General features: G+C 39.4%; 1 protein-coding gene across 1 annotated transcript in view; it reads left to right on the top strand.

Annotated features, from left to right (window-relative positions):
* The window catches only part of LOC114045640 (uridine phosphorylase 2-like), a 46,202-nt gene that overhangs the window by 22,591 nt on the left and 9,336 nt on the right, over window positions 1-14,275 (top strand). The window contains 3 exon segments of the mRNA XM_027865707.1: window positions 4,626-4,740; window positions 7,095-7,304; window positions 10,306-10,452. Of these exon segments, the coding sequence (XP_027721508.1) occupies window positions 4,626-4,740; window positions 7,095-7,304; window positions 10,306-10,452 (472 nt within the window).

The raw sequence follows: 14,275 nt of genomic DNA, 5'->3' as shown, positions 1-14,275 counted from the left end.
CTCATTAGATTGTAAGCTCCTTGAGAGTAGAGACTGTCTTTTGCCTTTCTTTGAATCCCAAGCCCTTAGTATAGTGCCTGGCACATAGCAGGCACTTGATAACTATCTTTTGACTGACTGACTGACTGACTGACTGAAAGTGTTCAAAATGCTACACCACCCCCACAGTCTGTCATGATTCTTGCCTGTGCTTCCAGTATATATTGCAAAATATAAATTGTGTTTGCAACTTGTTTCTCAGTGTATTTTATTTTTCACACAGATTTCATTTGATTTTTTTCAATTACCATGCATTTATGTTCCCTCCCTCCCACTTCCACCCATATTGAAAAAAATTAAGAAAAAACAAAACCCTTATAACAAATATGCTTAATCAAGCAAGACAAATTTCCACATTGGCCATGTCTAAAAATGCACATCTCATGTTGTTTCTTTAGTCCATTGCCTCTCCATCAAGAGGTGAGCAGCATGCTTCAGAACCTGTCCTCTGGAATTGTTATTGGTCATTGCATTTACCAGAGGTCTTAAGTCTTTCAAGTTATTTGTCTTTATAATGTTGTTGTTATTGTATAAATTGGTCTCTTGGTTTTGCTCACTTCACTCCACAGCAGGTCACATAAGTCTTCCCAGGTTTCTCTGAAACTGTCCCTTCCATTATGTTCCATGGTGTAATAGTATTTCACTATATTCATATACCATAATTTGTTCAGTCACTTTCCAACTGATGGTACTCCCTTAGTTTTTAGTTTTTCCCCCCATAAAAATAGCCACTATAAATATAGTTGTATGTGAATACTTTCCCTCTTTCTTTGGTCTCTTAAGCATCTATCATCTATCTATCTACCCTCATATAAATATATACACATATACATACACACATTTATACACATATACATTTAAATCTATCTATCTATCTGTCTATCTGTTGGCCTCATAGTGCTATCTCTCAATCAAACAATATCACAGTTAAGTGACTTTTGGAGTATTGTTCCAAACTGCTTTCCAAAATGGCTTTACCAGGAGCCAAGATGGTGGAGGGAAAGCAGTGACTTGCTTGAGCTCTCCCCCCAAACCCTTCCAAATAACTATAAAAAACGGCTCTAAACAAATTCTAAAGCAGCAGAACCCACAAAAAGACAGAGTGAAACAAATTTCCAGCCAAAGACAGCCTGGATGGTTGATCAGAAAGGTATATCACGCCAGGCGGGGAGAGGGAAGCAGTTCGGTGTGGGTGCACAGGCCACAGCGACACTGGAGCAGGCCTCAGAGGACTGAATCATGGGCAGCTGTGGTGGTTTCCAGACTTCTCAACCCACAAACGCCAAAGACAACTTAGAAGGTCAGTGGGAAAAGTCTGTGACTGCAGTGAGAGAAGGAGCTAGGTCTCAGCCGCCCCCAGGGCCGTGGCTGTTTCCTGAGCTTCTGGCCCACAGACTGAGGGGGAATTGAGTGGCTGATCGAGGGGGATTGCTGGGTCTCTTTACCAGTGTTGGGGCAGGAATCTCTTGCTTTGCCCATGCTTGGATCGGGGTCACAGTTCTATGGGGTGGTCCTGGGGTGAGGAGGAGTGCTGGTGTGGTGAAGCTTGTTGTGGTGGTGGAGAGAAAACACCTCGCCTCTTATCATAGCACCTTGGAAGAACTGAAAATTTACAGATCCCTAGAAATATCTCTGAAAACAGCTGTACAAACCCCTGAAGCATGGGACAGTAATTCTCCACATTGGAAGCAGACTTTTACCTTAACAAAGAGTGTAAAACTCAAGTAATTGGTCGGGATCATGAGGAAGCATCACAAAAAGAGTCAGACTATATTATCTTACTTTGGTGACAAAGAAGATCAAAATATACAACCAGAAGAAGACAATGAAGCCAAAGCTCCTACATCCAAAGCCTCCAAGAAGAATATGAATCAGTCCCAGGCCTTGGAAGAGCTCAAAAGGGATTTTGAGAAGCAAGTAAGAGAAGTAGAGGAAAAACTGAGAGTTTTGCAAGAAAATCATGAAAAACAAGTCAACAGCTTGCTAAAGGAGACCCAAAAAAATACTGAAGAAAATAACACCTTAAAAAATAGCCTAACCCAAGTGGCAAAAGAGGTCCAAAAAGACAATGAGGAGAAGAATGCCTTAAAAAGCAAAATTAGCCAAATGGAAAAGGAAATCCAAAAGCTTACTGAAGAAAATACTTTCTTAAAAATTAGAATAGAGCAATTGGAAGCTAGTGACTTTATGAGAAATCAAGACACTGTAAAACAAATTCAAAGGAATGAAAAATTAGAAAACAATGTGAGATATCTCATTGGAAAAACAACTGACCTGGAAAATAGATCCAGGAGAGAGAATTTAAAAATTATTGGGCTATCTGAAAGCCATGATCAAAAAAAGAGCCTAGACATCATCTTTCAGGAAATTGTCAAGGAAAACTGCCCTGATATTTTAGAACCAGAGGGCAAAATAGAAATTGAAAGAATCCACTGATCTCCTCCTGAAAGAGATCCCCAAAGGAAAACTCCTAGGAATATTGTAGCCAAATTCCAGAGTTCCCAGGTCAAGGAGAAAATATTACAAGCAGCCAGAAAAAAACAATTCAAGTACTGTGGAAACACAATCAGGATAACACAAGATTTAGCTGCTTCTACATTAAGGGACCACAGGGCACGGAATATAATATTCCAGAGAGCAAAGGAGATAGGATTACAACCAAGAATCACCTACCCAGCAAAACTGAGTATAATCCTGTAGGGGAAAAAAATGGTCATTCAGTGAAATAAAGGACTTTCAAGCATTCTTGATGAAAAGACCAGAGCGGAATAGAAAATTTGATTTTCAAATACAAGACTCAAGTGGAACATGAAGAGGTAAACAGGAAAGAGAAAATCATAAGAGACTTATTATGTTTGAATTGTTTACATTCCTGCATGGAAAGATGATATTTGTAACTCATGAGACCTTTGTCAGTATTAGGGTAGTTGGAAGAAAAAAATTATATGCATGTATATATAGATATAGATAGATAGATAGATAGATAGATAGAGGGCACAGGGTGAGTTGAAAATGAAGGAGTCATATCTAGAGAATAAAATTAAGGGGTGAGAGAGGATTATACTAGGAGAAGGAGAAAGGGAGTGGTAGAACAGGGTAAATTATCTCACAAAAAAAAACAGAAAAGGCTCTTACAGTGGAGGGGAAATGGGGGAAGGTGAGAGGGAATGAGTGAATCTTATTCTCATAGAATTTGACTTAAGGAGGGAATAACATACACACTCGATTGGTTATGGAAATCTGTCTTACCCTACAGGAAAATGGGGGGGGGAAGGGGACAAGAGTAGGCGGATGATAGAGAGGAGGGCAGATTGGGATGGGGGCAATCAGAAGCAAGTACTTCTTAGGAGGGACAGGGTCAAAAGAAAGAATGGAATAAATCGGGGTGGGTGGGATAGGATTAAGGGAAATAGAGTTAGTTTTTCACAGCATGTCTACTATGGAAGTGTTTTGCGTAACTGCACATATATAACCTATATATTATCAATGAGGGTGGGTGGGGAGGGAGGAAGGGAGAAAATTTGAAACCCAAAGTTTTAAAAACACATGTTTAAAAAAATGTTTTCACATGCAATTGGGAAATAAGAAATACAGGAAATGGGGTATAGAAATCCATCCTGCCCTACAAGAAAATTGAAAGGGAAGAGGATAAGAGAAGGGGGGAAGAGATAGAAGGGAAAGCAGACTAGGGGAAGGGGTATTCAGAATGCATGCCATCTTGGGATGGGGGGAAGGGTGAGATGAGGTGAAAATTTGGAACTCAAAATCTTGTGGAAGTAAATGTTGAAAACAAAAAAAAATAAATAAAAATTACCATAACAAAAGAAAAAAAAGAAAAAAAAAGAAAAAAATGGCTTTACCAATTCACAGACCCACCAACAGGGCATTAATGTGTGTTTCCCCAAAGCACCTCTAAGATTTGCTATTTTCCTTTTTTGTCATCTTTGCCAAAGATGAGGTGAAACTTCAGAGTTGCTTTAATTGGTTTTTCTCTATCAGTGATTTGGAGTATTCTTTCAGATGTCTATTCCTAGATTCTTGGCCCATTCTCACCCAACCTCCCCCCTTTCCCCATTCATCATGCACATAGAAATAGCAGTGAGTGAACTCAGGCAGGGAAACATAAGAACAACAAAAGGAATTGCAAATTCCACTTAGCACAATAGAGAAGTTTGAGTGACATGGCAGCCACAAACACACACACATTTTCTCACAATCAAATTAAACATGAAAAATGCTCTTTTGAAAAGTTTCCTCATCAGGCTCCTGGTGGGGAGTAAAGGAATTATGTTCCCCTGACAATCTTGGAGACTATATAACATCTTTTTTCTGTTACTGCCTAGGAGGGCAGAACCCACTTAAATAGAGATGGAAATCCTCCTTTCAGATCCTCCCAGATGTGCCCATCCATCAGGCGATCATGGGGATATAAGTTAGAGATGACTTAAATCTTCCCCAGCCTTGCCAAGTCCTTCATGATCATATAAATTCATCTGTGCGTTGTTAACTTGTAAAGAAGGAACAAAATGTCTTGTGCATCTATCAATTTCAAAGAAATATGATGACTTTTCTTTTCTTCTTGACAGCACGGCATGGGCATTCCTTCCATTTCGATTATGCTGCATGAGCTCATCAAACTCCTTTACTATGCAAAGTGTTATGATGTGACAATCATCCGCATTGGCACATCAGGGGGCATAGGTAAGGTACCCAGTTGTCTATGATGAAAGCAGGATGAATAAAAAATTGGTATAAAAATATAGCGCATTTGCCTCACCAATCAAACTACCAAATATAGTACATTCACCTATGAGCCAAAAGAAAATAGGAAAGCCCAACAATCCAAGATGCTAGGCAGGGATCCTTGATAATGCCTAACAGATGTATCATCTTACTAGTCAATCAGTCGATAAGCAATTATTAAGTGCTTTTTTATGTGTCAGACATTAGACAAAGCACTGAGGTTACAAAGGCAAAAGACAGCCCTAACTTCAAGGAGCTCACATTCTAAAAGAGAAGAGAACATGCAAACAACAACATATGCACAAATAAACACATGCAAGAAATATCACACAAGAAAGTCATTAACATTAAGGGGAATCAGGAAAAGCTTCATATAGAAGGTAAAATTTTAGCTAAGTCTTGAAGGAAGCCAGAGAAATTCAGGAGGCAGAGAAGAGGTGAGAGAACATTCCAGTCATTCCAATGGGAATAGTAAGAGACAGGCAGAGAAATGTATGCAATCAGGATACAATATCTTATGCAAGGAACATCATTATGCCAGTGTCACTAGGTCATAAAGAAGATGAAGGGGAGAAAAGTATAAGAAGACTGGAAAGATAAGAGGAGACCAGGTTATAAAAATTTTTTAAAGCAAGCAAAAGGGTTTTATGTTTGCTCTTTGAAGTTGTTTAGTCATTTTTTCAGTCATGTCCGACTCTTCATGACCCTATTTGGCATTTTCTTGGAGAAGATAACTGGGGTGATTTGCCATTTCCTTCACTAGCTCATTTTACAGATGAGGAAACTGAGGCAAGCAGGGTTAAGTGTCTTGCCCAGGGTCACACAGCTAGAAAATATCTGAGGTCATAGTTGAACTCAGAAAGATGAGTCTTCCTGGTGCTAAGCCCAGTGCTCTATACGCTGTGTCACCTAGATGCCCAATCTTGGAAGTAATAGAGAGCAACTGGAGTTTCTTAAAAAAAAAAAACATCACTCTGGTAGCTGAGTTGGAGGCTTGGTTGAATTGGGGAGAGATTTGAGGCAAAGACACCAACAACTAGACTTTCTTTGGTTTGCAAGGAAAGCTCTTTTTTGTGAAGCTCGCAAACATGCTGCCATAGTTATGCACTCTCATAGCCCCATATTACTACATGGGAGGAGTTAGACTGACAACAACATTTTTATTTGTTTTGTTTTGCTAAGGATAGGGAAGAGCTCTGACTTTATTGGTGTAGGGATCTCCGCTAACACAGATTGACAACTAACTCATCTACATCTTGTAGACTTCTGAGTTTTTTGAAGGTCTGAGAGCTTGGAACTTTCCCATGGTCATGTAGTTAGCATGTGTTAGAAGCAGAACTTGACCTTTGGTTATTCAGCCCTCTATCCACTACCTGATATTGCCTCTCAACTCATTTATATATCCATTTTCAATAATAAAAGTAATTGCTTTTATTATCTTTTTTATTCCTCCCAATAAAACTGTGAAGTAAATGGGAATAGTAAGAGAGTGGATGATGCTCTTGGACCCATTTATGTTTTGAGTGCTAGAGAAAACTAAAGGTCTCACAAGACCAAGTCTGGGGTTGGGCATGCCAGCTAGCCACAAAAAGCACACACAATACAGAGGGAGGTGCGAGCAATGGAATAATAAAATATCAGTATTGGAAGGGTGTCCTCAGCGTCCCTCCCATACCTGAACAGAATCACCGTGGAAAGGGCACACACCTTGAAGCTGGGATGATGTGGATTTGCATCCCAGCTCCGATACTTCATAGAAATGTGGCCATCAGATTTATTTAATCTCTTAGAGCCTGGGTTTCTTCATATGTCAAATAGGGATAACAATAATTACTATAGCTTGTGAGCAGGGACAGGTTTTTTGCCCCCTTTTTTTTAACCCCAGCACTTTTCATGGTGCTTAGCCCACAGTAAGCACTTGTAAATGCTTATTGACTGACTGACTGACTGACCCTAAGCTTGACATTCAGGTTCTTCAGTCTATTGCTCTCTTAGGCTGTAGTAAATAAGGTAGATTCACCAGACATTATGGTGATTCCTCCATTCACATCTGGAGTACTGAGTTCAATTCTAGACACCCCATTTTAGGAAGGGCATAAGACAACTTGACACACACCCAGAAATGGAGAAAGGATGAGATGAAGTAACTTGTTATCCTGAAGGAGAAAAAAGACATAGCGAGGTTGTGTTAGCAGCCTTCAAGCACCAAAAGAGCTCTCATGTGGGAAAGGAATTAGATTAGATAAGAAAAATGGGCTCTCAGGATTGTTTTGTTGCAATCATTTCTTTTTCATTTTCTTTTCATATTACAGGGATTGAACCTGGGTCTATTGTTATAACAGACACAGCTGTAGACTCCTTCTTTAAGCCCCAGTTTGAGCAGATAATCCTGGACACTGTGGTTACTCAAAATACAGAGCTGGACAAGGAATTGGCAGAAGAATTACTCAAATGTAGCAAAGAAGTTCCAGACTTCCCAACACTCATTGGGCATACAATGTGTACCTATGATTTCTATGAAGGTAAGGACAACTTACCAACAGTTGGGTCTATGCAGAAAGTTGTTGGTATCTCTTTGGTATTTAAGTTCACAAATTATATGAAAACACCCACTTCAGGGAATTAATAATAGAGGATTAAAAGAAAATTGAAACAGGCTTTTCTAGTTACTAAAGCATAAGACCACAAGGACATAATAACCAGCAGAGAAACCCACATAATGAATTTATATTCAGGGCTGGGTTTAATCCTCCAAGAACAAATTGAATACTAAAATGCAATTAGGGAAGTTAACAAAATTGTGTCTCTTTTCATGTCATTAATTTTGAAATCAGTGATTCAGGAGAAAGGAAAACATAATCATTCACTGCTTTTGCTATTCACCTGAACCTTAAAGGATAAGCAGAGGACAGAAGGAACCAGTGGGTATTGGAAAACATAAAGAAAGACACATGGGAGCCCCAAAGGGATGGAACTGCCTCAAAATATTTCCACCTTAGTATTGCACAGATGGCTAGGGTGGGGGTGGGGAACCTAGGAAAGACTCAGGGGTTGCACGAGGGTATCCAATCTAACTCAGTAATAATCTACATTTTTAGTTGTATCAACCCCAGGATGTAAACAATACCTGTGGGGCATTGGCACACTCAAGGAAAAGAAAGAAATGGAGAGAGATATGAGGAAAATAAGAATAAGGAAAAAGGAAAAGCAAAGGAGGAAATAGAAGTGGGAGAGAGGGAAAGATGTAAAGAGAGAAAAGCATGAAATTGAAGTTGGCCAGGTTCTCCTATTGCTGTCCCTCCTTCCTTGTTTCCTTTACTACTGGCTCCTCTTTTCTTTCTCTACGTCTCTGGCTTTGTCTCTCCATCTCTGTCTCTCTGTCTCTGTCTCCCTGTCTCTGTCTCTCTGTCTCTATATATCTCTTTCTGTCTATGTCTTTATCTTTGTCTTTTTGTCTCCCTCTCTGGATCTTTTTATCTAGCTCTATCTGTCTATTTATCTATCTATCTATCCATCTATCTTTCTGTCTCTATATCTCCATGTTTTTGTCTCTGTCTCTGCCTCTATATATCTCTTTCTATCTCTTTTTCTGTCTCTTCATCTTTCTGTCTCTCACTGTGTCTATCTCTCCATGTTTCTATGTCTTTCTGTCTGTCTCTCATATATATTTGCATATGTACACATATGTAAGTATACTGATATACTGTCTTCCATTAACTAAGTCAGTCCTGTGGCTTGAATTACCTCATTCATAGCATCTATGCCTCTAGTGCTTACATGCCATTGGGACAAGTCCCAATCATTAACTTTAGCTTCAGAACCTCATTTTCATCTCCTTGTGGGACAGTTTCACCGTCATGTGTAGTCAACACTTCCAACTCAACATATCTTTAAATGATCTTGCTATCTTCCTCCCCAAGTCCATCCTTTTCCCAACTTCTTCATTTCTGTTAATGGTGCTATTGTTCTTCTCATTACCAGGGCTAAAACCTCTGTCATTTTTTGTCTCCCTTATACCACTCCCTCCCACTCAATTATTCACCATCTCCTATCCATTTTATTTCTATAATATCTCTTACATTTATTCTCTCCTTTCCATCCTAAGTCAGGCCTTATTATTTCTCACCTCAATAATTAAAATAGCCTCTTAACTGGTCTCACCACCTCTAGCCTCCTCCCACCAATTGAATTACAAACTAATGCCAGATTAATTTTCCACATGTATGACTCTGACTAAAGTACTCCCAGATCAAAAGTTCTCATTGCCTCTTCATCATGTTCTGAATAAAATACAAATTACTTAGCTTGTGATTAATAACAATATCTGTCATTTATGTGATGCTTTATGATTTTAAAAGTGTTGAATATGATTGAGTAGGGAAGTTAGGTGGCCTAGTGGATAGAGCACTGGCCCTGGTAGAGTACCAGCCCATAAGTCCGGAAGACCTGAGTTCAATTCCAGCCTCAGAATCTTACTAGCTATATGACCCTGGACAAGTCACTTAAAACTCTGTCTTAATCCACTGGAGAAGGAAATGGCAAACCATTCCAGTATCTTTGCCAAGAAAACCTCATGGATAATATTGGTATGCTATGGTCCACAAGGTCACAAAAGATTGGATATGATTGAGTGACTAAACAACAATAATCCAATTTTTGCAAATGAAGGAACAGGCTCAGAGGAAGTTGACTTGTGTATGGTCACATAGCTACTAAGTGATGGAAACAGAACTAGAACTCATGTCTTCTAACTCCAGGTCCAGTGTGTTTTCCCCCATTAAAACATATAGCCTCTGTAGTGTGGTGCCTTCTTTTTCCTTCCTAGTTAATAGCCTATCCTCATTCAGCTTATTCGCCTCCAATGTCACCTCCTCCATACAGCTTTGCTTGAGCCTGCCCACTTCAAGTGAGCCCTCCCTCCTTTGATCCTCGTTCCTTGTGAGGGCAGGGCACCTCTCTCAGGTACTCTCAGGCACAGGATTTGAGAGGCAGCATGGTGTAATGACATCAGCACTGGTGTCAGGAAACCTGGTTTCAATCCGGCTTCTGGCTGTGTGATACTGGGCACATCATTTTTACCTTTCAGGGTCTCAGAAAATAGTTTCTGATCCATATTGATAAAGGAAGTTTCTTCACAATTCTCTATACCAATGAAACCTCAGATCCAGACCAATTTAAAAAAAGAATTTAGTTTTTCTTCCCCTACCTTCACTCCTCTGCCCCCACTAAACTAGAGCTGTTGGGGTGTTTGTTTTTTTAAATCATGGACCATGCTTTCTTAATTTTCTATATTCTCAGTATTTAGCATAACAGATATGTAATAAATGTTTGTCAAATTTAATGAAAATTGCACCACAAAAGTAAAAACTGAGGATACAGATGAATCTAGTGATTTAAATGACCTGTAGAAACAATTTCAAGCTATCACACTTATGAGCCACTCTAAACAAACCTATGAGCCACTCTAAGCATGCCTGTGAACTCTGAAAGACCATTGGTCAAAGGTTCTCCCTTCTCTTTAAGGACAAGGACGTCTGGATGGAGCACTGTGTTCTTTCTCTAATGAAAAAAAGCTCGATTACTTACAAAGAGCTTACAAAACTGGCATCAGGAATATTGAAATGGAGTCCTCTGTGTTTGCAGCCATGTGTGGACTTTGTGGGCTAAAAGGTAAGATTTTCACAAGAATTAGGAGCCGACTTCTGCTTTCTTTAACTTGTATCTAGAACTGGGAAGAGGTGTGCCATTACACCCTGAGGAGGTATGAAATTCCACATTACTCCTCAATTAATCAACAAACATTTATTAAATAGCTACTGTGGGTAAGACATTATTCCAGACTTTGGGGTTATGAAGACAAAAATGACAGACAGTTCAGTGACTTCAAGGATCATCTATCCTGTCATCCTTGCAATCTGGTTTCTATCCCCATCATTCTACTAAGGTAAATCTTTCTAAGGTCACTTATTGCTAAATAAGAGGCAAAGTGGTACAGTACAAAGAGCATGGGATTTAGAGTCAGAGGTTCTTGGTTCGAATCTCGGCTCTGTTACTTATTATCTCTCTCTCTTTCTCTTTCTCTCTCTCTTTCTCTCTTTCTTTCTCTCTCTCCTCTTTGCAGTCTTCTCTGTGGCCTCCTCTTCCTTTCCTCTTACCACATAGATGGCTCCAAAATCCATGTCTTTTCCTCCTGATCTTTCTTCAAGACTCCAGGGCCATATGTTCAACTAAGAAGCTGAACTAGATGTCTTTCCCTGAGTTTACCAAAGGCATCTCAATCATAATATATCCAAAACTGAACTCATCATATTCTCCCTAAAACATATCCAGTATCCCAACTTTCCTGTTTCTGTTGATGGCACCACAATCCTCTTGGTCAATCTACCATGTAACCTCCTTGTCATCTTTGACCTTTCAACCTCCCTTACTCCACACATCCAACCTGTTGCCAGGTCTTGTTGATTCTACCTCTATAGTATTTCTTCCATCCATTCCTTTCTTTCCATGTGTATGGCAACTATTCTAATTCAGGCTTGCATCTCTTCTTATCTTAAATTATTTAATAGATTCCTAAGTGGTCTTTCTGCCTCCAGTCTGTCCCTTCTCCCATATGTCTTCAACCACCATATGGCACTGTTAACCACTATGCTAGTCCTATTCAACAAGAAGGATCTGGATCTGAGAAAGTTCAACCTGACAGTGACACAATCCCCTCCTCCCCCTTATTGAGAAGCAATATGAGGAAGTGCCAGCTTCTCTATGTTTTTTTAGAGAAGAGACAATTGTTTGCACTCTAGCTCTGCCACTCTGTGGGTTACCGTGCTGTCTTGTTAGTTTAAGGAATATATTTAATATGGATTTTATCTAATGGAAATAGCTCTGATACTCCACCTCTTCCCAAATTCTCCTCTATTTCACTGATCCCTAGTCATGAAAACTGGATATAATGGAGTCAGCTCCCCACAGGAACAAGTAGGCATGCCTGGTAACTCTAACTGTATTCCTTATTTCCTCTCAATTACATATCCTTCACATCACTGTTCAGATTATCTTTCTAACCACTCCCAATCATGTCACTACTCTACTACAGAAAACAAAAATCAAAAAACTTTCAATGGCTCCCTATTAACTAATGAATGAAGTGTAATCCATATCCTGGTATTCAAGGCCCTCTACAATCTGGCTCCCAGTGTCTTTCTTATGCTCTATATTCCAGGCAAATGGAGTATTCTCTTTCCCTGTATCCTATTTTCTCTCTCATTTCCATGCCTTTGTCCATGCCATCATTCATGTCTGGAATGGGCTTTGCTCCTACTCTTTGAATTCTCTCTTTTGATTCAAGGACCAACTCAAGTACTACCTGTTCCATGATGCCTGCCCTGACCCTTGCAGGTGAAAAAAATTCTCCCTCCACATAAATTTTATAATTTATTTCTTATTGCAGTTTACTTGGAGTTAGTTATTTGTATACATTTCTTTCCTCACATTAGATTGTGAACTCTTTAAGAGCAGAATTGAAACTATCTATATCTCCAGGGCTTAACCCAGCTCCTTGCATACAGCAGGCACTTCATAAATGTTTACAGAATTGAATTGAATGCCAAGCTGCCTCCCATCATCTTAAATATCCTTTAGAAAGTAATTCACAAGCTCACCAATAAAAAAGTTGTTTCCAACCAAATTTATACACTATATTAGACCTACTTGGAAAGCTCCAGATAAAAAGTTTGCACAGCAAAAAAAAAGTTTCTTTTAGTGAGAATGATTACCACACAGCTGGAAAATGATAACCACATAACAGGATGTTAAAGCAAAAAATTTCAAAAACTGTACACTATCTGTATTTAACATGGTCGCTGTCTCTTTTTTGAAATTCAGTGCCATGAAATAAATCATCAACACCAAATATAATTTATCAAGCACCTACTGGGTGTATGATTCTGTACTAAATGTAAAAATAAGAAATGGTATTTTTATCTGATAATTTGATTCATAAGATTTTCTCCCTTCTATTACCCTCTGTTAGAACAACTTTTCTCCTTTGCTGCAAGGCTGATTTAGAGGCTAAATTAAAAATCCACTAGTAGGATTAGAATATAACTTCCAGACATAACAACTAAAAAGCATATGTAATGAAGCTTCTTAATCTATTTCTAAGCATCAGTATGGGATGTTACTTATGGGAAGCAATGATGTAGTGAAAAGCATTTGGGATTTGGAATCAGAAGACCTGAGTTCATTCATGTCCCAGCTCTGGTACACTCCCCTGACAAGTCTCTCCACCTCTGTGATTCTCCATTTTCTCATCTACAATGAAGCTAGATTAGATCAGAGCTTCTTGACCTTCTTGTGGGTCATGGCCCCCTTTGGTGGTCTGGTGAAGCCTATGGAGCCCTTCTCAGAATCAAATAAAATACCTAAGATTGCAAAGGAAACCAATTATATTGAAATACAGTTAGCTGAATTGTTTTGTATGTTTATAGACCCCAGATTAAGATCCCTTGGACTAAAGAATCTCTAAGGTATCTTCTAGCTCCAAAATCTTGGTTGTTAAATCAACATATACTTTCTGCCCATTCCTGAACCTTAGAGAAAGCAAGAAAAATACATGATCGGAAAGAAGTGTATGCTTATCTTATGTTATTTAGAACATAAGCTTAAGGGGGCAGCTAGGTGGCACAGTGGATAGAGCATTGGCCCTGGAGTCAGGAGGACCTGAGTTCAAATTCGGCCTCAGACACATAACACTTACAACAACATAGCTGTGTGACCCTGGGCAAGTCACATAACCCCATAGCCTAGCCAAAAAAAAACAAACCAAACCATAAGCTTGCATGGGGATAGTGACAGAGACAAGTAAAACAGATAGAAGTGCAGCTAAAAATGACCCATTCCAAGACCAAGTAGTGACAACTTCCTTAATACACAAAGGATCCCAATCACCCTTCCAGTCTTCCTCTCTCTTTCAGCTCAGGGCCCTTAATCTCCATAGGACTGCCTAGAACTCCCTCCCCCTATGCTGTCCCTTTTAGTCCTATCCTGTGTACCTTTTCTTTTCCCTCACAATCAACATTTACCTTTTCTACAGAGTTCACAAGGTGTTTGTGGACCTTGAGTCCCTTGTGCACGTGTTACTGGCCCCTGGAGGCTTCCAACCTTCATCATAACACAATCAATTTGACTTATCTCAATTTAAAAATAAACATTTGTTGGGTACTAACATCAGCACTGGGTCCTGGAGTCAGGAAGATCTGAGTACAAGTTTCGCTTCAGGCACTTACTGGCTGTGTGATCCTGAGCAAGTTAGGAACCCTGCTTACCTCAGTTTCCTCATTTGTAAAATGAGTTGTAGAAGCTAATGGCAAACCACTCCAGTATCTTTGCCAAGAAGACTCCACTGGGGTTACAAAGAATTGGGTACAAATGAAGTGACTTAACAACAACAAAACACTTAACCTCAATTGCCTCACAAACAACAACAACAACCATATAA

This window comes from Vombatus ursinus, unplaced genomic scaffold (assembly GCF_900497805.2).
Source record: "Vombatus ursinus unplaced genomic scaffold, bare-nosed wombat genome assembly UNPS02014779.1, whole genome shotgun sequence".
In the NCBI taxonomy this organism is placed as follows: Eukaryota; Metazoa; Chordata; class Mammalia; order Diprotodontia; family Vombatidae; genus Vombatus; species Vombatus ursinus.
The sequence above is the reverse complement of the archived record's forward strand: the minus strand, read 5'-3'. Positions and strand labels throughout refer to the sequence as shown.